The sequence below is a fragment of the Scatophagus argus genome, chromosome 14 (genome assembly GCF_020382885.2).
Source record: "Scatophagus argus isolate fScaArg1 chromosome 14, fScaArg1.pri, whole genome shotgun sequence".
Lineage (NCBI taxonomy): Eukaryota > Metazoa > Chordata > Actinopteri > Scatophagidae > Scatophagus > Scatophagus argus.
In genome coordinates, this window is record NC_058506.1 from 13,234,131 (window position 1) to 13,259,790 (window position 25,660).

A 25,660-nucleotide genomic window follows, 5' to 3' on the forward strand; every position below is an offset into this window, starting at 1 on the left:
AATGAAAAACCTCAGTATCTTCACCTTGAAAAATTTACCTGAGAAAAGAGGCAGAGTGAGCTCTGGGTACATGCTGGCCAGCTGATTGGAGAGCTGACACAGGTTGACGCTGTACAGGGGAGGCAGAGGGCCGTGTGTTCCATACAAAATATTGCCAGGCTTCTGCTCCACCATCCGTTTAGAGTACGCACACAGCTTTGACTCCAGCACCTGCAGAAATATTATTTATCCTTTACCTTCAAAATGTATTGTCAGGTTTTGGCTTTATGCTCCTGTTCTCTTTCCTGCTTCTTTAGGTGCAATTAATAAATATAAAACACTGTAGCTGTACTGTTTTCTCCCGTGTGCTCTATGTACCTGCATCAGCTGCATGGAGATCTCATATATTTCCCTGCTGGTGTCTGAGGCCTTGAACAACACCAGATTGAGCAAGGTCACAAGGTCACATGGGTAATTCCTGACAAAGCAAGGAGAGATAGTCAGTAATTGTCGGTTGCAATGAAAATTAAATCAGTGATTGTTGACAGACAGCCGCTGGTAGTGTGGAACAGTTTCACAAAAGAATACAACATACTGATGTTAAACTGCAGCCAAGCTAATAACTTCTATTCGTTTTATTTTTAAATATCAGAAGTAATGGAGCAGTTTCCCTGGAGCTGCTGGATCTTCACTGTCTTGAGAACGTCCTTCTCACAAAACCAACAAATGCATGATCCTTTACCTGTTACCGCAGACAGTGGCGATGGCCTTGAAACAGCCAGATGCCAGCTGATAAGATCCAGTGAAGCAGCGGTCCACAGCCCAGTTGAACAGATTGATTTGATCTGGGTTCAGCTCTAAGAGCAGGATGACCACCTCACATCCAAGACGATGCACCTAGTGCAAACATTATCACATGTTATTATGAAATATGTGGACTAATCCAACAGAAATAGGGAAAACTTTGATTTGAATAACAACCTGTTGGTGCTCAAAGTACGGACTTTTCTTAATTTGTATGTCCATGATCTATATTTTCAGTAAAAATTATGGTGCAACAAGTTGGCACTAGTTAATCTAGTTGAGCTGACCCACCCGTATGTCGTGGCAGGCCAAGATGTTGTCAAGCCACTTGTAGAGATACCCATCAGCAGAGAGACCCACATTGTCAAACACTGGACCGCAACACAGAACAGCTGACATGGCCTAGGTGACAAAGGTTGAGTTAAATTCATGCCAAGACTTCTGTTAAAAATAACACAATAAAAGGATCTTAGCAGGGTATGAGAACATGTTTATTGCCTACCTTTAGGGCACAGTACTGGTAGCGAGTGATTTGGTGGTTGCGGTCACTGTAACGATCGAGGGGAGTGAACATGACACTGAAGGGTCCGGCCCATTGGCTGAACAGGATGAAGAGATGGTGTCTGAGAGACTGTTGAGGGAAGAGAAAGCGCCTGTGGTGGACTGCGCAGGTGTGAGTGTGAGCATGACGGAGAGAGAAGGAGAGAGACATGGAAGGTCAGAACGGGAGATACTTAAATATACATCAGTCATGTGTTACTGACTGGGATGAAAATGTAATCTGTGGCTACTACCACTGAAGGACCAACGTATTATGATATATAATAAGATTAAAAAAAAGTAATAAAATGATTTACCAGGAACACATTGGATGAGATTAGCCACCATTCCGCTGAAATGAGCTCTGATGTCTTTAAGTACATCCAGCTCTTTCTCATTCTCAGCCTCCAGAAGCATGCGAGTCAGATCCACATATTCAAGGAACAAGGCACCCAGCGCCAGGGAATCGCGCTCCAGTGCTCCATTGGTGCTATAGAAGAAGAGAAGAGCATGTAACCTTGGTAATCACAGAGATCATCTTTGATGTTAGATAGGGAATGTCATCATGAACAGGCCAGAGATTATATAAGGAAGCAAGTAAGGGAAGAAGAAAAGAGCAAGTGCATAAAAAAAAGTGAACACCTAGAGGAATTAAGGAGATTAAATGTGTGCCCTACCTGTCACTGATAACTCCTGCATTAGCCAACAGTTCAAAGATCCTCAGCAGCTGCAGCCTGAGAAGATCCCTCCTCTCTCTGCGCTTCTTGTTCTGAAAGCACAGACAGGTTTTCACTTTACTGCTGTACAGGGAAGCACCACCTTGTACTGGGTGAAGTGATTTGCGAAAGGAAAAGTAACTTAACTTTACATTAGCAGTGCAAAAAAAAATCAACAAGTCCAGTTTATAAAGATATACCTCTATATTGCTATTAACTGTTCTTAACTGCAGCTGCTGCAGAGTGTATTTTCACAATGTCACGCCCGGGATCAATAACTCTGTGTGTGTGTTACCTCTGGCCTACGCTCCAGAGCTTCCTTCATCAGTGGATGGAGTTCTTCCACAAGTTCCCTATAAACACAGAATCAGAGAGGGCAAAGATTGGTTGATTGTTGCAGTTGCTAAACAAGACGGATCAAATCTTCGTTCTTTTGTAGGTGGAGTACAGTTTCATTTTAAGGCAACAGACTGGTTTGTAACAGATATCGATCTTGTACAACCCAAATGTCACATGTCTTAAAATCTAATCCTCAGACACAGGAATGACTAATTTGCTTGGGGACACCTTAATCTCTTCAAAAACAATGAGCACCCTTTTGGAAAAACATTTCAGGTTAAAAATAGATGATCTATGTCAAATGAAATACCTCTCTTTCACAATGGAACCTCTGTCCTCAGAAAAAATGTGATACATCATAGTCCCTCTAAAAACTGTCTTCTACATCAGTGACGCAGTTTATTCTTCTCTGAATGTCTCAGTGGCATCTCAGTCATGAAGTGAATGTGAAGATCGATGGGAATAACAGCACAAGGCAGCCTTTAAAGAAACTGATGAATCATGTCTTTCTTGTGTAAGAGATACAGGCTAAATCCAGTACATTATCTACTATCTGTTGTCATCTAAATCTATCCATGTCATTCCCTACATTCAGGCTTTGTCTGTTTATCAATAAAAGCACATAATGAGAACAAAAACAGTTTTATGATTCGTAAACAATCCTCTGAGTTTTAAATCACAAAGTTGTTTTTGTTGTGCACAAATTACATGACATCTTAGTAGGTAAAATAGTAGTTAGCACTTGGCCTTGGTCTAATGTGTAAGATGTGAGCTGTGTGTGTATTGTCGGTGTGTATTTCCACATGATCCCGTACCTGAAGACTAGAGCGTTTGTGCACCCAAACCCCAGCACCAGAGACTCTGTGATCTCCAAACTCTCAGCTCTCATCAGCGGGACGAGCTGTTTTAAGAGCCAGGCTACAGAGGGAGTGCCTATCACCTGACAGATGAGAACAAACACATGAACATGGAACAAACATTAACGACTGAAAACTGATCCAAATTCATAATAATAATAATGACAATGATAATTAACACTCTTCACCGTAACACTACTGTTGTCACTGAGTCCAGGGTTTTCCCCCATTTCAAAATGTCAGATCTTCAATTATCTTATTTCTTGAATTTTTCTCTTGGAGGAACTAATGATCACAAAAGTCAATGTGAGGCTCTGAATCTGAGGATTATTATTCACAGTTAAAATCACAATCATTACACTGAGTCCGAGCAACAATATATTCAATATTTGCCCTTAAAGCTGAAATGATTAACCAACCAAGTCGATCACAAGAAAATTAAGCTGCATCTCTTTTAAGAATCAAGTAATCTTGTAAGTCTTTTTTGAAGCACAACTACTGATCAATACCATAATAAAATGACTATTTTTGACTTGGGGCTGCTGATTGGAGAAAGCAAGACATTTGAAGACATCACCTTTGCTTCAGGGGATTTTTCTTCCCTATAGACAGACTTGTAAATGAATAATGAAACAAAAAATAATGAGCAAAATAATCCGTAATAAGTTGCAGGCCTCTTTTGGCTGACTATCCATAAAATTCCAAAACTTCTGAGGACCTGACCATACATTTCTAAACGTGTTGTTTTTTTATAGCATAAACACATACCTTGTTATCGTAGGTGACGCTGCCGTCGGGAGTGGTGGCAGTGATCTCTGGCGTGGAAGCCCTGAGGTGACCGGGGGACATGATGCTCGGTTTAGCCACCCCTAGACACAGGATCAGGTAGTTACGCCACAGAGAAATGTAGCTGTCACTGGAGCCTGCTGTGCTGGTCTTCTTAGCATTCACTGGACTGCTGCAGAAAAACAAAAGGAGAACAGGCAGGGGATCAGACATTTCACAGAAACACATAATAATTCTATGGTCACAGACACCTAAAATGTACAATATAATTAGTGTGAATTCTTGTACTTGGGGTCAACCAGCGGCAGCAGCAGCTGCAGCCGTGTGAAAACGTAGGGCCAGGCATATCCCAGGGCGATGGGACAATGTTTGGGCAGATGTTCCTGCCGTAAGAAGATGTGCAGACAGAGCACCCAGGGGTCCTTCACACACTGGGCAAAGATCCAGACATGGCTGGGACTCTTCACGTCGTAGGAACTGCTCACCAGTCGAGCCGTCCACTCCACCAACCACTGGAGGTCGACATGGTGGCTGAGAGGCAAGGTGGACTGAGGGAGTGGAAATGAGGGAATTTAAGAATGATACACATCAGCAGAAGAAGAAGTCATTTGGTAGATTTTGATATAATTATTTCATTTGTTGCACTAATGATACTGATGCACACTAAACACAAATACACGCACCGAGTCAGAGACGGCCACATGAACAAAGCTGTCCATTACAGCTGGGCTTAGCTGGTCCATGATCTCTATCATGGGTTTGTCATCGTCCTGGAGGGGAAGTCATTTATAGAATCAGCTAATTTTATAACGGTGTCATACAACGTGAGAGAATTCATGAGCTGCCTATGCTGTATATGCTGTTGTCAACTGGTGAATTGTTTGGTAAAGATGTGAGTTTCCTGCACTGTACCTCAGCATGGCCCAGAGCGGTGAAGAGGCAGCGTATTTCTCTCAGCACACCGACTGCCAGCTTCCTGGTGCTGATCTGACACGAGCAGAGGAGCAGCAGAGCCAGACCCTCAACTGCATGGAGCACTGAGCAATGAGGGCTTCGCTCTGGCAGTCTGGGGCTGGACTGATGGAGAGGGAAAACAGAGAGGGAGGAGAAGTTAGTGAAGATTAACAAATTCACCCCGCTTGACTAATAATTACCTATATCTATAGTAGCTGCATTTGACATTTGACTTGTCAACCTCTTTTCACCATCATTTAATGGCAATATACCTCATCAGACCAACATATTTGAGAACAGAGAAATTTCATCGGTGATGTATTGAACTGTGTGAACAAATAAGCAGACAAGTCTGTAAAATTGCTTTTTGATTTCGCACAAATGTCACACCTTCAGAAATGAAAGTTGGCTGACATGCTAAACGGGAAACTACAATAAACACTACACTGTACACACCTCAACGCCACCTCGCAACTTCCCCTGGAGCTGCAGAGCTAACCTCCACTGTGTGAGCAGCTGGAGAAGAAGCTTCACAGATGCATCCTGCAGACCCTGATGGGTGTCTTGGACCTGAAATTGTATGGAAAGAGATATTTATTTAAGAGCTGCCAATGTCATTACTTTAGTATACGTTATTAAATCAGAAAGGATGAGGCCATTTGATTCACTCTAGTTGGATTTTTTCCCCCCCACTAAGTCTCTCCTGGCACAAAGCATAATTTTGCAAGTGTAAGCTACACTTTGTAGGATCAACTTAAAGCATGGCGGCTGTTAACATGGAGCAATGTTTTCTGGTTTTCAAACAATTTATCTGCACATAAAGAAGAGGCAGAAAAGTACTGTTATAGCAACCTACTTTGAGACAGATAGGTCTGTATTTCTATGCCGTCTCCCAGTTTCACCTCTCTCCCTTTTAGATATATTTTAAGATTCTGTGTGATTCTTAGGACATTTCAAAATATAATTAGATATGGAGTTAATAATCATAATTAATCAAAGATGAGTGAAAAGATCAATTAAAATGACAGCAGGTTTCAACTTCTCAAATTTTCCTCTGAGCAAAATAAATAGGCTTAAACACACATGTAAAGGAAGTGCAATTAATACACATGTAGAATATAATCTTTTGGTGTCTGGGTCACTACAGGTTTTACCTCACGCAAAAGGAAATGAGTGTAACCAAACAGGACATCTTCCCTCCAGTCTGAGAAATCGAGCAGCAGGCTCTGCAGGGAGTTCTGGGAAATGAGACGGAGCTCATCGTCCATGTGCACCGTAAGTCTGAGGGATAGATGACAACATATGTTCAGTGAAAAAATAAATAAATACATAAATTGAGAGATACAAGTGTATAATCATTAATGATTATTATTATTAGCATTTGATAACATGTCAGACATGTAATTGTCCTGTCACTCACTCACCGTGAGAGCAGGTCAATGAGCTCAGGTTTGGACATGGCATCAGGAAGGATACGAGGAATGGCAGCCACACATGTCCTGAACAGGTCGATTTTAGGCTTCCTCTCACCGCTGTCAGAGGGAGGAGAATGTTAAACATGCTAACACTTGCTAAAGGCTTTTGTTACTTTCTTAACTCAAAATACAGGCAGGTTATGTTAACAATGTATGTGTAAGTGAGTGAAAATGTTGCAAATATTCATATTTCTGTGTCTCATTTTCAAATAGGGCTTTAATTATTGTGTCAGTATCAGTTCAGTTGCTGCACGTTGTAGTTACATACGTGATCATATCCTCTGGTTCTTTGTTGAGCATCTGGACGCTGGTGAGCATCATACAACGACCCACCTCCTTGTCCAAGTGCCTCAGGATGTTGTCCAGAGCCTTTCGCACCTGGGAGTAGTACAATGACATGCCTGTGGAAGAAAGAAAAGCACAGTACACACAGTTAAATACTACACTCACATAACACCATCTTGAGTGCATACAGACTCACACAGACCTATTAGTTTGGCTTCTTCTTCAGTAAGCGTCTTGCTGAGATAAGTTTTCTTCTTCTTCAGAGAGTTTCCAGAGGGCAGAGTGGCCCCCGTGTTGGGCATAGGAGGCTCTCCATCCTTCTGTTGCAGAGCATCTGCTATCACCAGGAATGCCCGCAGACCAATGTTCATACGCTGGAACACAGATGAAGCATCTTTACTACCTATGCCAGGAGTCTGTCACACTTAATAGCAAATTCGTGGCAGGGACTGGGCAAATATACATCACCAGGCAGTACTTTCATTTTGACAAGCAAAATTTATGTTGCAAGATGCAACAGAAAATGGCCACTTTCCCTACTGAATTTATGTTTATTTGGGATAATAAATTTTTTAACATATTCAGTAATTCAGTGCTGCTCATCAAGGTATTTGTTCTTCTAACTAAAACTGATGTTACCATCGCTTTAATTTACTACTACCACATATGCTGTATATGATTAATGGTTTGTCATCACACAGTCCCAATGTCTTAACGTAACTAAACTAAACTAATCTCAAGGAAATTCAATCGAGAGGTGAAACGTCTTCAAAGACAAATAACTAAGTCCAGTTGCATTCGATTGAATTTCCTTGAGATAACCATGACCTGGATGAATGAGAATATTCACAGGCTTAAACTAAACTAAACTTCTCCAAAAGAGACTCACCACATTGGCAAGTGTTTATGTTGTAATATAAAGGAGATCTGGGCGTTAGTAGCTAATGTAACCTCAGAGGTCTTGTCAATATTTATTTATTTGATTTAAACTTGTATTCTTAAGTCCCATCTAATGCTGACTCAAATGACATCACTTGAGGTAATTTATCAGACTTCATGCAGCTCTGCCTGGAGCTGTAGAGGTCTTTTAACAACTTTTTCTTTTTTTACATATTGCAATTGTAAAGTTGGTGTTCCCCTTTAAACTACAGTGATTTGACCACATTGCCTATGATCCCAATGCATCTCCATACTACAGCTGAAAACATGCTGTTCAACAGAGAGTATGCTGTTCTTCACCTTCCTTCCTGACTGAAGAGTGCAAATAAAACCTGGAACGCCCATCCTTGTAACATGGCCAGGGGATACACTATGTGATCTGTGTGCGAATGTGCGCACACGCCTGAATGTCTGTGTCTGCTGCCTTTACCTCTGGGTTGAGACTGAAGGCTTTGGCAGGTTTCCCAACACTCAGCAGGTCAAATATGATCTCCTTCATGGCGAAATCCAGTCTCTCCTGTACAGAGGGCAAACAGACGGGTGTTACAGGATTTCAGAGTTAATGTGGTGTGAAACAGCTAGTACTATTGTATATCACCAACAGTGCACAGATGAGATATTTCTGGTTGCATAACTGATACATAACATATAGAGCAATAACACATAACAAACAAGTGATGTCAAGGACAAAAAATGCTTGGACATAAATAGCCTTATTTACCTATATCAAAGTTATTTACACTAAACGACACATATGCTGTTTGCTGCCTCGAGGGGCCATGAGCGTATCCACTATAAAGATATTCAGTGACTTTCAAAATCTCTGTCTGTCACACAGCCAACGGATTAAATTTATTCAGTTTTAACAATGGATTCCGGTGAATTATAAAAGAAATCTGGTGACCTGTATTGTCAGAACAATTCTGTGAGAAGTTACTAAAACTGTTTTTTTTAAGCTTTTGACCCCGCTTGTGCAGCTCTCAGAATTTTGGATTAATTGTGTTTGTAAGAGTGCCAACCTACATCTAACACTTCATGTGAGTTTGTACATGACGGTGTGTGCAAATGTCACACATACACACCTGTGCAATAAACTGGATGATCTTGACAAAAATATTAAGGGGCATGTCTCTGGGCACGACGCTCCGACTGCCTTTGGGAAACAGAGTGGAGGTGATGGAGGTCAGACGACTGAGGGGAAAAGGAGACAGAGGAGACAGGGGACACAGGCAGAGAGGGAAGAGAAAGTGTTCAGACATAAGTCAAATACCTCAGTAAAATTATTACATATTTTGCTATTTAATGATGATTAATCATTCCACATTGAATTAAAAAAAAAAAAAAAGTATCATTTCCAAACTCAACTAATAAACCCACAACAAAAAAGTGACAACCTCTGCTCTGCATTTTAGCAGAAAGGCATCACAGTACAGTTGACAATGACATACTGATGCTGCAGATTTAACCGATGAGAAACTATATGTGGCTGTTACCTCTGCGTTCCAGTGTTGCTCTCGCACTTTATTCGGATCATGTAGACCCACAGCAGGCGGTACAGTGATTCTAGAGCCACACGCGCCATCTTCGGGTCTTTATTCTGCATTCATACACACGCAGACAAAAGTGAGTTGTGTAGTTCACTTCTCCACCTAACAAAAATGTTTCATAAGGGGTTTCCTCCAAGCCCAAGTAAAAAGTTTCTAAGAGAAAACTACCCTGACCTCATTCTGTACCGTACAGACGTGACAGTTTACTGCACGCACCATCCCATGATAAATGCTGCTCCCTCACCATTTATAGTGTGATCACGAATCAAACTTGTACATAAGTCTTTAGAAGCCCCAGTGAATAAGCAGCAATGTTTCCCCTACACACTGATTTTAAAAGCTGAAGAGGTATTAGGCAGTGCTGCTGTCAAAATCGTTGCCCCGAGGATAGAACTTTACTGCGAAGACTGCGTACAACCAGAGAGGCTGACCTTGAGATTTGAGAGGCAGTTGTTGAGGAAAATGTGCCAGCGGCTGAGGAAGAACTGCTTCTGACTGACACACAGCAGGCAGGTCACCAGAGGATACAGAGCCTGGTGTGGAGAGAGGAAGACAGATGGGACACATTAGCATCAAACAGTTCACATGGCATGTAGTAATAGATCAGGGAATCCAAATTCTCAAAGGGTTTATACATCAACTGTGTAGGTTTTTTTTTTTTTTTACTTTGAAACTGATATACATACAATCGTTTAATTAAGTCAAAACAGCTGTGAGAATCATTTATTTCAAGCTGAGATCTAATTTTTGAGCTCTTCCTTTATCATTAAAGGGCAATGGTCAATTGCCCTTAAATAAAGTATATTTAACAACATACTTTTTTCTCCAGGCTTTATCTTGCCAGCAAGTTTCATGAAAACAATCAGTGAGTCACTTATGGACTTGTGATACTGAACACTGAATACTGAATCTTGACCCCCCCATCCCCCCTTTCATTTTATAACAGAATTAATAACAGTGTTTTTTATAATCCATTTTATTTATGGGTTCAATTCAGTATCTGAGATGTTGCAACCTGAGATATGATGTTGAGTAATGGACAAAAAAATATTTTTGCAAAACATTATAACGTCACAGTAAGGTGGACCTTTGACCTTTTGAACCCATCATTGCATCATTCTACCCTTTTACATATTTGAGTGAAACTTTGTAAAAATTAGCTCATGAATTCTTAAGTCAAGGCTAAAAGCTCATTTTGTGCAGCTACGATGACCTTTGACCATCAAAATCTAATTAGTTCATCCTTGCATTGGACTGGAGCCAAATTTGAAGAAATTCCCTTAAGATGAAATATTGCATTCACAAGCATGGGGTTGACGGACCTCCCAAAAACATAACGGCTCTGACCACAGCTATAAGAGCATTAAGAGACCAATATATGAAAAATGTCAGCATAAAGTTCACATACAGGAATGTGAACTTGGATGTCTAGTGTGTTCCATTCTCTGGTAAAGGTAAGTCTGCATGCAGATCATTCTTTAACATGGATGTTTTGCTAATGACCAGTGTGAGTCCAGGTGCACCCTTTTCACAAATGGTTATGGGAATGCTAGGTTTGTGTGAGTTCACCATTTACCTGTCACTCCATATAACAGAGGGTATTTGTTATCTGTTCATCTCCCATTTCAGTGTCTCACGCTCAGAGCGTCAAAGAATAACAATTATGGAAATGCTCCACATTACTGTCATTATTATGTCTGCCTATTCTGCTCTACCAGAGCAGGTTTTTGTTTGTGTGCATTTCCGTGTCCTGTTCCATTTGTTTAAAAAAAGTGAATACACATACAGTATGTGAGCAGAAAGGTGTGTCGAATTTGAATGGAAAGGTTGCTTTGGAGAATGCGGAGAACCTGTCTAAAGAATCGTGCATGACGGCTGAGTGACATGTCTGCAGCTCTGTGTCACAGCACAAAGCACCCATACATGTATCACAAATAGCGCATCAGCAGCGACCAGCAATAATTAAACATGGCAGTCGGACATCATGCTTTGTTTTCCGCATTGTCTATCAAATGGCTGCAAAACACAAGTCAACGGCAGGGAAACATTTAGGTAAAAACCAAGAATTAAAAACCTTGTTTTCCTAAAACTATTCCCAAAGAAAATCTTCGTCGGGAGATGAGAAATGAGTGTATGTAAGTAAATAAGTCTAACAATTTTTCTGTCAGTTTCTACAGAGGCTTTAGCAATAGGAGGGTGAAGAAACATCTTGTAACCAGGACTGTTTCTTGTTTAATCATTTCTTTAACATTCATGGTTAAAACTTTTAGGTACTACCACACTAGTCCCGACAACCAAACAGAGGAGCTTTATTGCACGCTTATTCGTGTAAGATCATTATCTCATAACCAAAGATGTATGGCGTCTGATTTGCTGATTCCCCTGACTGTTTCCCTGCTGTGGGCAAAATACTGCCCATGTGGCACCGCTTCAAAAACGGTCCTGCATGCTGCAGTCCTGTCTGCTTCCCATCCAGAGATAAAAGCCCACATTTTGAGAGAGTTACAGTAAGAGCTTTCAGCAATTGCTGTTAATGGAGAGAGATATGAAGAGAGATGAGCAGTGATGAAACAGAATATGGGAAGGAACTTACCAGAGAGTGTTTCTTCCTAGAGGACAGGTCCAGCGTGGTATCATACAAACTTTCTACGAAGTTTCGTAAACATGGCACGTTCACCTCATTCTTTACCGTCTGGGGTAGGATGAATAATGCAAAACAATATACAGTTAGAAATATTAATTTCACCAAACCCCAGTCTCGCTACTCCACTTTTACTCTGCATTATATATTAATGAGACTGAAATCTACATTATTATTATTATTATTATTATTATTATTATACAACACAATACAGTGTATTTAGACCAGCAGACATACTGTACAGCAAAACAGACTTTTAATTTAAAAGACATACAATAACTTTAATCTGACTTTGACTTAAAAGGAATCCAAAGAAGCAAAGGTGCACTAAGTAGCAAGATGAAAAGCACTTACAGCAGCTACAGGTACGAGTATCTCCACGAAGAGTCCAGCTAATGAGTGTTTAATGTCCTTATCCTTCACTTCCAAGAAATACTGTGCACACTCCTGAAGACAAACAGAAAGAGAGAGATAAACAAAGTACATACATGACAATTCTGCAAATGCAAGGTCACTGATTCAAGTCCTTGTTTCATTATGGAGCAATGAAAACTTACTTCTGCAATTACCATCAAAGCGTAAAAAACAAAGCACTTAACCCCTAATTATGTCATAGGAACTCCTCAGTAGTCAATATGGTAGCTCTATGATAGCACTAAACTGCTGAGACCACCGCCTGCTATTCCTAAATCAAAGCGTCTACACAATTTGCTGACATGTAAATAACAGGTTAATGATTTCAGCGGTCTACCTGCATGAACTGGAAGGAGGCCTCAAAGTCTTCCACCGGGTACATTTTGATGCGGAAGAACTTGAGTCCCATGATGAGGCTGATGGTGGACTGGATGACATAGGGGCTCTGCTCCTTCTGTCTCAGCTCCTTCAGCTCAGAGATGAACTTCTTCCTCACCCCTGGGAACCTGCGAGCAGATGTGAACAGTCGCTTTATTTTCTTGGGTTCTCGTAAATGTTTTCATATCCAGGTCTCACTGAGTGGGTGCAGTTAATGGAGTAACTACAATATTATGTTACATGTAAATAATTCTTTTCTTCACACTGTTATTCCTCTCTGCACCTGTTTTTTGCATGTGTGCATGGGTGGGTGCGCTTGCGTATGTACCCTCGATCCAGATTATTATTATACCAACAGCGCTTTGCAGGCTTATATTTAGAATGGCATCTGGAGGGGTGATGTGAAGGGAATGTGTATGTGTGCTTGCACTTATTCTTTGGGAGTCTGCGTTTTCTCTCCTTGGCCATCTTTTTGCATGCTTCACAGGGGTTTCCACAAAAGTTAAGTAATGGAAATCAGCCTTCTGTTTTGTGCTCAGTGTTTAAATAAGATGAACACTGTGATCCATAAACCAAGCTGGAAAAGCACACTGATAATGCCAAGAATAAAGTATGTGTTTAAGCTTGTGTGTACGCAACCTTTTGATACCTCTGTGTGTAAATAATGTGCTACAAATTAATAATAAGGGCATTAGAAATCGACTACCATAAGTTCAATCAAGTGGAAACCCCATCATCCACACTGAAAAGAATGTACACCAGCTAAACTAGATTGAAAAGTATAGTTTGGTTCAGTATTAGATTGATGACTGTGTTAAATGATGCTCAGCTAGTGTGTGTGTGTGTGTGTGTGTGTGTGTGTGTGTGTGTGTGTGTGTGACAGGAGTGACTGAGCTGTCCTGTGAACCCACACCTTCCTCCATCACAGTAATAACCTCCAGGAAAATGGGAACAGTGCTCATCAATCATCACACGCAACATTAAACAGACGCAGGACCATCATCTGGAGTGCCATTATCCTCAGTTGTCATCTCACACACACGCACGCACACAACCATACTACTTACACATGGGGAATGGCAGACATTTGTTTCTTTTTTGGACAGAGGCACAGCCTTTGCTGTTTCTATTAAAATGGGGTCAAGAGGAGGACAGGTAGCTACTGTGACTACACATTAAATTTTCCACCCTGACAAAACAGCCTAAAGGCATAGATGCAACATGACCCGGATTAATACTTCAGTTTACATGACTAACATGAAGAATTTTTACTTTAAACTCCAAAGATAAATGAATAAATCCAAATTTAAAACTGAACTGTAGATATTCATGTGTGTACCGGAACAGACTGAATCTTTAATAACTTTGAGTTGGGCTACATAATGAACTTAGTATAATATGTTTAAGATTTTCACTTAAATAGATTACCAAACTGGAGATTATTCAACAAACGTACATCAAACAATTCAGTTTTTGTTTTTTTTTTTTAAACTGCCTGCAGACATTCAAAGATTTAATGCACACAGCAACAGTATTTATTCATCACAGCAGTACCTGGACTGAGCTACAACTCCAACTACTTCAGCATAGAGATCAGCCACGATGTGCATATTGCCTGTGTTGGGTCCAAAGTACCTACAGAGTAAACACAAAAATGAATAATAACCATGTACTGTACTGTTATATTTCTAATGTGAATGTGAATATGTTGCATTTGGTTAGAAAGGTGAAGACAGTAATGCACTGAAACTTGAAACAATGCTTCATTTGATGCATTCTAATAAATTATTTGTGTTTCTATATGCTGGCGTTCTTACCCTTCCTTGTATTTGAAGTGCTTGAAGGCCAAGTTTATAACTTCTTGAATGAGCCCATCCAAAAGAGGATGGAGGGGGATCTGGATTGAGAGAGAAAGAAAAAACAGTTCTCATTTTATTCTGTTGTTCAATTAAAATGAAATATTTCTTCATATTCTGCTCACAGTGTGGGCAGCCTGGTGTGCATTATATCTGCTTGAATTCAAGACTAAATTACAAATATGCAAATGAATGAGTGGGGTGGGAAATGCAGAACAACCAATGTCAAGTACGTACTTATTCAAAGTACAAACAGTGTGTTAAATACTCACATTGTTTCCTGTAATTGTTCAAACAGCATCACGCAGGCATTTGTATTGAAGGATCGTAATAAAAGGCCAACATATTTTATCAGTGTGTCTTTGTTTCCAGTGATTACAATGCAGTTAGAGAAAGGACTTCTCTGTTTTAAAACTTGAACCCAGTCAGGCTTGAGGAGACATTATAGTGCAGAGTGACCACATCCTAAATGGAGACTCACCTGCTTCAAAACCTCTATAAGCACAAGCGAAAAGATGAAGTCGATTGCCAGATCTCTCCGCTCCAATAAGTAGTCCTTCTGTTGCTCATCACTGAGACAGACACAAACAAAGAAACCACCACATTATTTGTCACATTTACTTTAACAGCGCTGATCCTGTGTAGAGGCCCAAGTGCACACTCCTGTTCCTGCTCGACGTGAGAATCTGCTTTTATTAAATTTCCGATAATCACTTAATTGTAGGCACCATCTGGTCCATTGTGTAACTGTGTGTACTCTGTGTGCAGTGTGTCTGAGATCTGGAAACAAGCATTTGCAAAGAGGACAACACCTTGCAGTTTATTGTCAGTGCAGTTAATTTGTGTACATTTTCAATTTTCTGCTGTTTGTGTGGCAGGTTTGTAGGGTTATAAACTGTTAGTAAACAGTACAATACTGCTTAATCTTTACTGACTTTAGGATTTTCCATTTTTACTTTTTATCTAAAATGATGACAAAAAAATAATGATAGTTTTCCACTATCCTATGCAGTTGTTTTCAAGGGGGTCATTACAATACTGAGTATTAGCATTTAAGGTTTACTTTACAAGCAAGAATGAATAAATAAAATATTTTGTAGGAATTTAGAGAAGTAAATTTGACATGTGGTGGTTTGCCTTTGGTGCATTTTTTGCATGTGCATGTGATAAAATTTCTTTCAGCTTCTCAGGTGAGTGCAGAGAAGAGTTTTCCAATTCCATATGTGTGCCATTCCTGTCCTCTTACTTTTTTGACTTGGTGTTGGCCCTGGGACGATATTCATGGGACTCGTCTTCCAGGCCGTTCTGCCTCTTGTACCAATCAAACAGAGTCCTCAGGATGGATGGAAGGCAGTACTCTGCGAGAGAACTCATAGAGCTGATCAACTGAAGGTAAAAGTGAACAAGAGAGAGAGAGAGGAGAGAGAGTGAGAGGATAATCTCATTCCCAAAATATCCCAGTGTTGTGGCTAGATTTGAATGACAGTGCAAAAACAGGGAAGCACATATTGCTGATGATATGTCCACGTCAGGTACACGCACCTGGTCGAACTGTGGATCCTCTCCTCTCTGCAGAGATTTGTTAAGTGGCTTCTCCTGTGAGACGTAAGAACAGACAGACGACATCACATTCATGTCAGATGGGCTGGGAAACCGCTCCTCAGACATTTTATAATGAAGCTTTGAGACAGGAAACTCAAAAGACCACATGCCATTATGGACTGTGCTCAAAAGAATCTGTCAAAGTTCTGCACTGTGTGGTCAGATGGAAAAAAGATCTAGACTCACTCTAGATACAAGTGTAGGTAGACACAGGATAAAAGATAAACTGAAAATGTGTTCTTTTATAAAATTAAGTTACATCATAAATAAGCCATGGTAAACTATTTAGCAGTGGGGCACTTTGCAGGAAGCACTTCTTCTGCTTCTATTCTAAATATATTGTAGATTTCCATAAAAAGCTACCCTAAATAACACAAATAAAATGTCCAAAATGTACTGCCAAATGATGCTGTAACCGACACAAGATATTATCGATGAAAAGTCACTCACCAGTGGTTCTGCCATGATGATGCGAATCTTGCGTTCGGAGAGCAAAGTGAAGTTGGCAAACAAGCTCTTTAGGACGAACTCGCCCGGCTTGCTCTCAGGGTCCACGTTGACAGGCGCCATGATGACAGGACCCTTCCTCTCTCCCAAGGTTCCACTGACTGGTGGGAGGGGTGGCTTCAGTCCCACTGGAGAGGCTGTAGAGGATCAGGACAGATCAGTTAGTCTAGAACTTGATTTTTTTGTCAGTATTTGTTTGCATTTTGACAAACTGAGACTAAAATTGTAGCAAATCAGACATTTCTGTTTGCAGAGTACCTATGGAAGTATAGACAGCTATCACTGAATTACTGCAGTAAACTTAAAATATATGATTTAAGAATTTCCCTTCAGGGATAAATAAAGGAATTCTGATTCTGATTATGATTCTGATCTTTTAATTCTAAATTGACTTATGTGTTCTGGTTTGACTGTGTTGTGTCTCGGACAAGAAGCACAAATTTTGACTCAAAATAGAGTGTGTTCAAGTTTGACAGGGCATACTTTCCAGGCATGCACACAGAAACAAACACAGACAAACACTTGCTGAACAGCCCATGTTTTCATTTCTCCATTCTGATTACATCATTAGCGAGACTGGGCACTGTTAACTCTTGCAAGACATAATGATAAACAGACAGAGAAAGGCAGACAGGGAGGGGGTGGAGTGTGAAAGGGGTTTGAGTTTGAGACACTCAACAGATGGACAGACAGATATAAGGAGGGAAAGGGCATTTCCTGTCATGGGTCTCTAGGAATATTGACATGGTCTTAAAATAGAACAATCTCACCAGTCTAGGAAACAGCACATAAACGGCATCAGTGACTGTGCAGCACAAGAGCTTAAGCAAAGTGTGGAAAATGTGTGCATGTATGAGCTATAGTTAGAGACAGTGAATCGTACATCAACAAATACATTTAATAAAAAAGCCAAACACACACACAAATGTACTTAAACTAGAGTACCAACAACTGCTGCAAAAATTAAGAACAAAGAAGGATTGTGTGACTAGCGCAAATTTCCAGTTTTGATTCCCTCACCATGCTGAAATGAGCACGGTGCATAAAGCACTTTTTATCCACAAGGTGAAGCAAAGCAACAGACGACCAGCGCATTTCACAGAACTGGCTCGTATGGGTGGGCGATATCACACTATAGCTACCATCCATCTATCCTTTTTCCATACAGCTTATCTGTCAGGGTTGCAGGGGGGTACACCCTGGGCTGGTCGCCAGTCAATCGCAGAGCTGACACACAAAGAGAGACAACCACACTCGCACACACTCACACCTAAGGGCAATGTAAAGTAGCCAATTAACCTAATGTGCATGTTTTTGGGATTAGAGGAGGAAGCCGGAGCAACCGGAGAAAACCCACGCAAGCACAGACAGAGCATGCAAAATTTGCACAGGAGGGCCCAGACCAGGATTCGACCTGGAAACCTCTTGCTGTGAGGCGACAATGCAAACCACTGCACCACAATAGCTATCATGGTATACGTGATTTTATATGACCATAACAGTATATATCATGACACAATAATTGTTCAGTAAATCCAATTATGAAAAAGTTTAAAATGAACATTTTGTACTTCATCACATTTGATAATTCTCCTCTTTTATTTGGAACTTCCATACAAACAAAAACAATTTCCTCAAGAGACACTTGAATTAAAAACAGACACAAAACTTAAAACTAACATTCGTTCAAAATGGAAATTTTAAGGTTCTGCATGAGAAAAATCATTTTGAAGTGATACGGGACAGGCACAAATAAATACCAGCCTGACTTCACTCAATGCAGAATGAAAATTATAAGCACTACCACCACCAGCTCTCTCAGGTCATGTGAGAACATGGTAAGCCGTCCTGCTGCCCAAATCATGTCACCTTGCCAGGCAGCTGGATTCACAAGATCACACAAGTATCCGGCCCTGATTTGCTACATGTCCTGCCCAAAGTGACTTTTTTTTTCCTAGGATGGCAATGGAAAGTCACATTGTTCATCCAATCTGAATGAACAAATGTTCTTAGCATCAAATTCAAGAAGGCTAGAGATTAGCATGGTCGTTAAAGTTTCCATTATGAATGGATAATTCTGTCGCTATCCTAGGAAATAAAAATATTGCACATAATTATATAGCAGAAACATTAATTTTCGCTAGCTCCCACGGTGGAAATGGTCAAATCTGAGACATAATTCTACCATTGCATGGTATATGCCATCATATCACCAAACCCAATGGCTAGTGTGTGTGTGAGTTAACAACTCTGTCATGTCCAGCTGACCTTTCATGACCACGTGACCTGACCTCACTGGAGAGGTGAAATAGAAATACTAATTCCTGGACATGACAAGCCCCCAGGCCTCACAAACAGCAACTTGTTTGTGAGAAACCTGAGAGGTCAAATGCTAGAAACATGCATGCACATGAACACACACCCCTACATGCTTACCAAGGCCCTTGATGAAACTGATGACACTAGCCCTGCTCCATTTAGTTGGCACTTCCATGGTGCAAACAGCCACACAGGGAGACAAGGATACAGTGGGTGAAGGTGGGTAAAATGGGTACAAACAGTGGAATACAGGAGGAATGTAACACCAGCAAAAGGTATGCAGCTGAGGAGGGGTAGCTGAGTAGTCTACAATATGTAAAAGACAGCTCCCATGATTGACAAACAAAAATAACTCCTTGCCGGAGATTCGTGGCACAGAAGACGTCTGTCTTCAATATCCAATTATTCCACCATGACAGTAACTTCAGACATCAGAGTAATGTCTGGCTTTGGCAACAGGCCAGTTTAACCAAAGCTAAAAAGGTGAAACCCCATCCTTCAGAAAATGATCAGCAGGTATAGTGAAAGATGTGCGCCTGAAGCAAAAGAGAAGACTGTCATGACAGCTGCATCCTACATTCAATGCAAACGAAACATGAAGATATGTCGTATCCACAGGCCAAAAGAGCCATAGCCATAGTAAAACCGTCTGAGGGAGGAAGACTGTTGCAATCACTGAGGAAGAGATGTGTCAAATTGTCTTCTCAAAATAACGGAAGAGACAACCGACTTATTCCACCAGGAGTAAACTCTGCCAGCAGAGATTGAGAGATATTCCACTGCACTGCTCCATTAGAGGCTTGGATAGATCACATGCTGCATTGGGCCCCATGCTTGAGAGCTATATGAGCCTATAGGCCAACTATCAGTTACTACTTCAGCTTCTGTTGCGCCTCCAGCCTGTCATCACTCCTCTGTGTGACAGCTCCCATGACCTTGGATTCCTTGCATTGGAAAGTCGTAGAAGAAATAAAGTGCTTCTTTGAGAGTGGTTTTGTGGCTGTCCTTTAGTTGTCAGTAGCAGTTAAGTAAAGTTTGCTCCTTGCGGAGATCTGACCAGCAGAGCTGGGTTGGAATTTCAACACTGCCCCGAGAGAGGAGGTGGGAGGGGGGGAGGCGCTATATATAGACCACTGGAGGTCACTCTTTTAGATACCCACCACTCCCACTGACCCCTACTCATACACAAGTGCACACACATGAAAACAGACACACAGAGACACAAACACACACATACATGTACACGACAATATCTGAAAAATCAGGAAAACTAAGTAATGTTGTTAAACTACAAACTACAAATGGCACTGATTTACTTTTGTGAAGGTTGACTCTAAACAGAGACAATGTGTTACTCAGCGACATGAATTTAAAATGTAAGTGTGCGCTTCTGCGTGTGTGTGTGAATGTGTACGTGCATGTGTTTGAGCCTCATTCACGTCTGTGGAGAAACAATGAGAGTAGAACAGCTTAGTGGTGTCCAATAGAGTTGTCAATATAGTGCACCACAGCCCTTCTCAGGAACCTTGTGGAAATTTGCATGACTCAGCATTTTAACAGAACACTCAGCAGATATCTGTTATGTCCAGTCAATACACGTCCACCTTGACTAAATCACATTTTACATCTTGAAAGGTTTATTTAATGTACTATGTGAGTAGGACTGAGACAAAGAAAGAGACGGAGAGCAAGACGAGAAAAATATGTGTATATATATAAAATAATATGTATATAATATATAAAATATGTGGAGAAAGAGAACTGAACACTGCAGAAACAGAAACGAAGCAGAAAAAGAGGAGATGGAGAGGACGTAATCATTAGTAGATTAATTGATTAATTGATTTTTTTTAAACAAAAAGGGCAAACATTCTCTGGTTCCTGCTTCTCAAATGTGAAAATCTGATGGTTTCTTATACGATAGTAAACTGAATATCTTGGGGTTTTGGATTGTTGGCTTGACAAAAAAACACAACAACCTGGAATGTGGGGATTTGTTTTTCACATTTGTCATACAATTTACAGACAAAACCTTTCATACATTAAAAAAAGGAATCGACAGATTGACCTGCAACAACATGTAGGTAGTTGCAGTGGCTCATTTATGAAAATGTTCTCAGGTCTTAAACTGTGATCTATAAATCCCAAATCTACCTAAATTGAGGGCATGTGAATTCCCCGCATACAATGCCAGCACAAATGAGGGTTTTGTCATTTTTCGTTCACCATTTTTCATTACTGAAATTAACGAATAATCAAAATAATCATTAATGACAGCCGAAGATGAAAGAGAAAGTCAAACGCACAGCTGGGGAGTGTGTAGCTGCTGCAGTGAACAAAGTGGTTCTACATGTGGTTATTATATGTGGTTTTCTGCTTAAGAAATTGAAAGCTATAAATCATAACTCAAATGTACTGCTTTTTGAGTGATAACAACATACCCTCTGACACCTTTAAAAACACAGCTATCAAAGGTAAGTCATCTTATAGAGGCTAAAATTAAGGCTGAGGTGTTAATTGGGGGTGGTAAGCATTGCAACAAGTTTTCTTCAGCTGTAAAAAGATGAATCAGTGCTGTACTGCTTGTACATTTTGTTGGCAGTGATAAAAGTGTATTGTGATGAGTCATTTTATAAGCACAGACAATTCCCACAAACACACAGTGGCTGCCTTCAACAAGACCTAACAGAAGCAAACCTGCATGATGTCAGAGGAGGCAGTCGACAAACTCTTACTACGTGTGATCATTGTTGTTATTGATGGTATTTTAACAAATTAGTTAAGGTTTAGTAAGTTATGAGAGCACTCCGTATGCTTTTGACAAATAATTCAAATTGGAGGTTTCTACTTATGTTTACAGACACTGAAGATGTAAACAAGCCCTTTAGAACATCACTGAATTATAATAAGTTAGCTGGCAGATTACTATACTGTTTTTCCACTTTGATATTGGAGCAACCTTTCTGTTTACATTTCGATTCAGGATTATGATTTGACAATCAATACAGTTAATCATGAAAAATCTTAAATCTACGTACATGACCTCGATGCTTCCTGTTGTGTTTGCATACATTTTTTTTTCGATGGTTAGTTTATTGCTCTTTGAAATGATTTATTTGTATTATTATGCTCTTAAATCACCATAATATCAGTGGCATAATATCTTTACACTATAATGGTAATGTTCATTCTAATTATTTCTGGGACAACATATTGTCCAACAAAAGCAGTTATTGAAAAAAAAAGATCACAAAATCTGAGTTAACTTGTTTCTTCTATGTATGTGTTGATATTGTTGATACAGGGCCACACAGGATTAGGATCAGGAACAGGTTCAACTTCATGAGGTCAGCTATTTATCTAGTGATTTCACTCAGTAAGTGACTGAGCCTGTGACACAAACCTAATTTGGACTTATCGGCCCTGTTTCTTGGCATTCTATCCCTCTGACTGCTATCATCACCATTATGTGACCTTGCAGCAGACAAACCTACATGACTCAGTTTGTTCCCATAGCTGAGAGGATCCGAAGCTTAAATGAGAAAAACACCACAAGGGTCCCTGTGATGCCTGTTTTATTATATCACATTTAATGGCTGAAGGAAAACCATCAACACATTCGCCGCAATTCCTGTGTAACCATTACACCCTCATAACCCCTGCCGACAGCAACCTTCAGCACACAACTAATATATAAGCTCCATGCAGCTGCCACACACACACGCACAAAGAGAAACCAAAATGTTTTTATGGTACCTAAATGGTCACATACAACACAAAGACCATTTAGCAAAAAGCCTTCCATATAACGCTTAAATTACAGGAAACCTCGCATCAACATATGAAAATCACTGAAGCACACTAAGAGAAGAGTCTGCTGGCTCATTTCAGCATCCTCTGTAACAACAACAAAGACACTGAGGTTACAGTAAAGGTAAACAACAACAGGCTGTGTGGTGAAGATTATATTAGAATAATATTTCTCCTCCTTTCTCCTTACTATAATGTCTTGGATTCATGAACCCACTGCTAAACGTGGGGGTAAGCACAGTATGAGCAGTGTGAGATGATGCTGCTGCTCATGTCAGAGTTACACAGTAGCTTCACCTTCTGTTGGCTAAACAGTGACTCACAGACTGAGGAATTGACTAAAAGATCTGACTGCATGTGACAGAGCAACATATGTGACCATATTGTTCTGCTTTATATTTAACAGCAAATTTGGGTTGAGCTTAGCAGCGTTTTGTAATGACATTCTTAGTGCTAGTTGTAAATATTATAACAAAGTCCAAGACTGACTTCTTTTGCTGAGTAATGTGCTCTATAATTCACACAGAAAACTGCTGAGGAGCCAGATTTACCCTTAACTAACCCCTGGAGATGGAGTCTCTCTCTCTCCTACACCCCCCCCCCCCATTGTCTTCTATTGTACCATTACATAACATTGCCAAATATTGACAGTGTGGATCATACCGTATGCTGCCCAATTTCCAGCCTCATCCACTCCCACAGACACACACACACACACAAACAAAATAAACATAGTCTACACTGCAGGATCTGCTGACGACTCAGCGCTCAGACCCGATCACGCAGTTGTTTGGCATACCAGCAACAACAACTGTGATGTGCTAGCCATACTCACTCCCTCCCAAAGACTTGAGCAGAGACTTGATGCTGATGTCAAAGAAGCCTGAATCCTGCTGGCTGGTCGCCATGGCTGCAGAGGCTATGTGGCCACGGTGACAGACAGCGTAGGGGGGACAGGACGGCAGGATGAGTGCTGCAGCCAGAACCAGTGACAGAAAGATGGGAGAAAAGGAGGGAGGGATACGGGTGGGCAACCAGTGATGCGGATGTTGCGGCTGTCTTCTTCTGAGCGCGTGTGTGTTTGTTGGTGTGCGTGCACAAGAAAGAAAAAGAGAGAGAGAGTGTGTGTCAAAGAGAAAAATAAAGGAAGCGGCACTCAGTCTTGCATGCGTGCTGTTTTGCTATCTAGCTGGCTAACACCCCCATCCCCTCTCTGTTTTGCTCTCTCAGGACAGTGATACACAGATGTTGGTAGACGCAAGCAGCCAATCCGCTTAGAGGAAAGACAGAGAGAGAGGGAAAGAGAGGGAGAGGGAGGGAGGGAAAGAAAAACATACAGTAGATTGCACTGCATGGGGGGTGGTCACAGAACATAGAGGGAAGATGAAAGAAGGAAAATATTAGAGAACAATGAAGAGGCAGAGGAATGAGGGATACTTGAGTAATTAATATGAAACAGACAAAGGACAGCAATGTAATGTTTTCTGATCACTGTTGTTGCTGTCCACATCTGTTTCGCAACAAATGCTGACTAAGCGAGCTTCGAGCCCACCTTGACCAATGAGACCAAGAGATCAAGAGAAGCACTGAAAGGCAGTCAGCACCAATGAACAGTCAGGAACAGCAACTGATCAATGCATTACATTGTCCCCCAATGAAATATACAGTTTAAATTGTTGAAAAGTTACTTTTATTTTTGTCAGTGCAGTGCAATAATAAGTCTTCAAACTTATGCACTATTGTCATGAGTGTAATTTCCACTGAGGATTAATGGGGTCTTTTTGAAAATCCTACTTTTTGCCCCCATTTACAGTTTCTGTGAGATAAACTTGTCAAAAGACCACCACTGTCTTACTGTCCAACCACCAAAATCCACATTAGAAAAGCTCTGAGGTGAACAAAATGCTTAAATGATTGAAATTGAAATAATGTCACACCTCAGTCAGTGCAACATATTTTAGCCAATAGTTAAATTCCATTGGTTTTTCTGCAACCACTGTGTGTGAAAATTTGTCGTAAATTTATCCAGGTATATCTGAACAACTCTCTGAGTAAAACACACTGGAGATAGTGTTTTATATGACTCAATGCATTGGGCTTTTTGTGTTGGACAGAGGATTGCTAACACAAAACATCCCTATCTGAGATAAGATCAATGACTATTAGATATTCAAAAGGCACTTTGGAGACATGAGATTGGAAATTCTCTGGAAGTACTCATACATAATGAACGACTGTAGCATCTCTGAAGACAACTGCACCTGGAGTCTTCCTCTTTGTATCAGTCTGCTACATTTTAAGTTTGGCTTAATTATGAGTTCATGTAACTAGCAGCTGATTGTAATTTTTCAAAACATAAATACATATTAACAGCTTCTTTAGATAGTGACCAAGACACATCCTGACACTAGAAAAATCCATCTCTCTGGTGAACAAAATTATGCAATGGTGATGCTGATTCTTAATAACCTCAAACCTAGTTGTCTGTAAGGTACATTCATGTTATTTATCGGCTATCATAACATATGCTGACACCAACATGTAGCCTTTATCAGTCTAGCTCTAACCAGTGAACTTCTTTAACAGCAACAGCAGAAATGGATGACAGTGATTCAGGTGATAAAATGACAACAATGACATAGGGTGTTGCCGCGGAGGTAGTTAACTTGTTTGTGTGACTCGCAGTAATTTCTACACAGCGTTGACGCTCACAACAATCTGTTCAGCTAAATTAACTCCTTGGGAATTCAATAATTAAAGTATCTGAGGCAACACGATAAATGATGGTGACTGCTATTACAGATACACAAGCTATATGTAATCAGGACATATAGTGAAAAATGAACTTCAGTGAGCTATGTACCTTCCAAGCTAGTTAGCTCTGCTGTTTTGAGATGTGTGATGACGAAGCA

The 25,660-nt window shown here is 40.5% G+C and overlaps 1 protein-coding gene across 11 annotated transcripts in view; it reads right to left on the reverse strand.

Moving 5' to 3' along the window:
* fryb (furry homolog b (Drosophila)) overlaps positions 1-25,660 on the reverse strand; it is a 56,156-nt gene that overhangs the window by 16,441 nt on the left and 14,055 nt on the right. For 7 of the 11 annotated variants that reach the window (XM_046411635.1, XM_046411632.1, XM_046411629.1 and 4 more), the window contains exons 2-32: positions 16,563-16,756; positions 16,053-16,106; positions 15,757-15,896; positions 14,992-15,082; positions 14,472-14,551; positions 14,209-14,289; positions 12,614-12,782; positions 12,217-12,309; positions 11,815-11,913; positions 9,653-9,754; positions 9,168-9,271; positions 8,757-8,865; positions 8,105-8,191; positions 6,938-7,109; positions 6,719-6,851; positions 6,400-6,507; positions 6,130-6,256; positions 5,432-5,545; positions 4,934-5,098; positions 4,705-4,791; positions 4,310-4,569; positions 4,004-4,193; positions 3,194-3,318; positions 2,335-2,392; positions 2,001-2,092; positions 1,641-1,813; positions 1,286-1,446; positions 1,075-1,185; positions 722-876; positions 358-457; positions 39-210 (exon numbers count right to left, since the gene is read on the reverse strand). In XM_046411635.1, the coding sequence (XP_046267591.1) occupies positions 39-210; positions 358-457; positions 722-876; positions 1,075-1,185; positions 1,286-1,446; positions 1,641-1,813; positions 2,001-2,092; positions 2,335-2,392; positions 3,194-3,318; positions 4,004-4,193; positions 4,310-4,569; positions 4,705-4,791; positions 4,934-5,098; positions 5,432-5,545; positions 6,130-6,256; positions 6,400-6,507; positions 6,719-6,851; positions 6,938-7,109; positions 8,105-8,191; positions 8,757-8,865; positions 9,168-9,271; positions 9,653-9,754; positions 11,815-11,913; positions 12,217-12,309; positions 12,614-12,782; positions 14,209-14,289; positions 14,472-14,551; positions 14,992-15,082; positions 15,757-15,896; positions 16,053-16,106; positions 16,563-16,682 (3,832 nt within the window). In that variant the 5' untranslated portion in view covers positions 16,683-16,756. Of the gene's footprint in view, positions 1-38; positions 211-357; positions 458-721; positions 877-1,074; positions 1,186-1,285; positions 1,447-1,640; positions 1,814-2,000; positions 2,093-2,334; positions 2,393-3,193; positions 3,319-4,003; positions 4,194-4,309; positions 4,570-4,704; positions 4,792-4,933; positions 5,099-5,431; positions 5,546-6,129; positions 6,257-6,399; positions 6,508-6,718; positions 6,852-6,937; positions 7,110-8,104; positions 8,192-8,756; positions 8,866-9,167; positions 9,272-9,652; positions 9,755-11,814; positions 11,914-12,216; positions 12,310-12,613; positions 12,783-14,208; positions 14,290-14,471; positions 14,552-14,991; positions 15,083-15,756; positions 15,897-16,052; positions 16,107-16,562; positions 16,757-19,055; positions 20,072-23,583; positions 24,278-25,660 lie in introns of those variants that run through there. The other 4 variants (XM_046411636.1, XM_046411633.1, XM_046411637.1 and 1 more) reach the window with 3 other exon arrangements.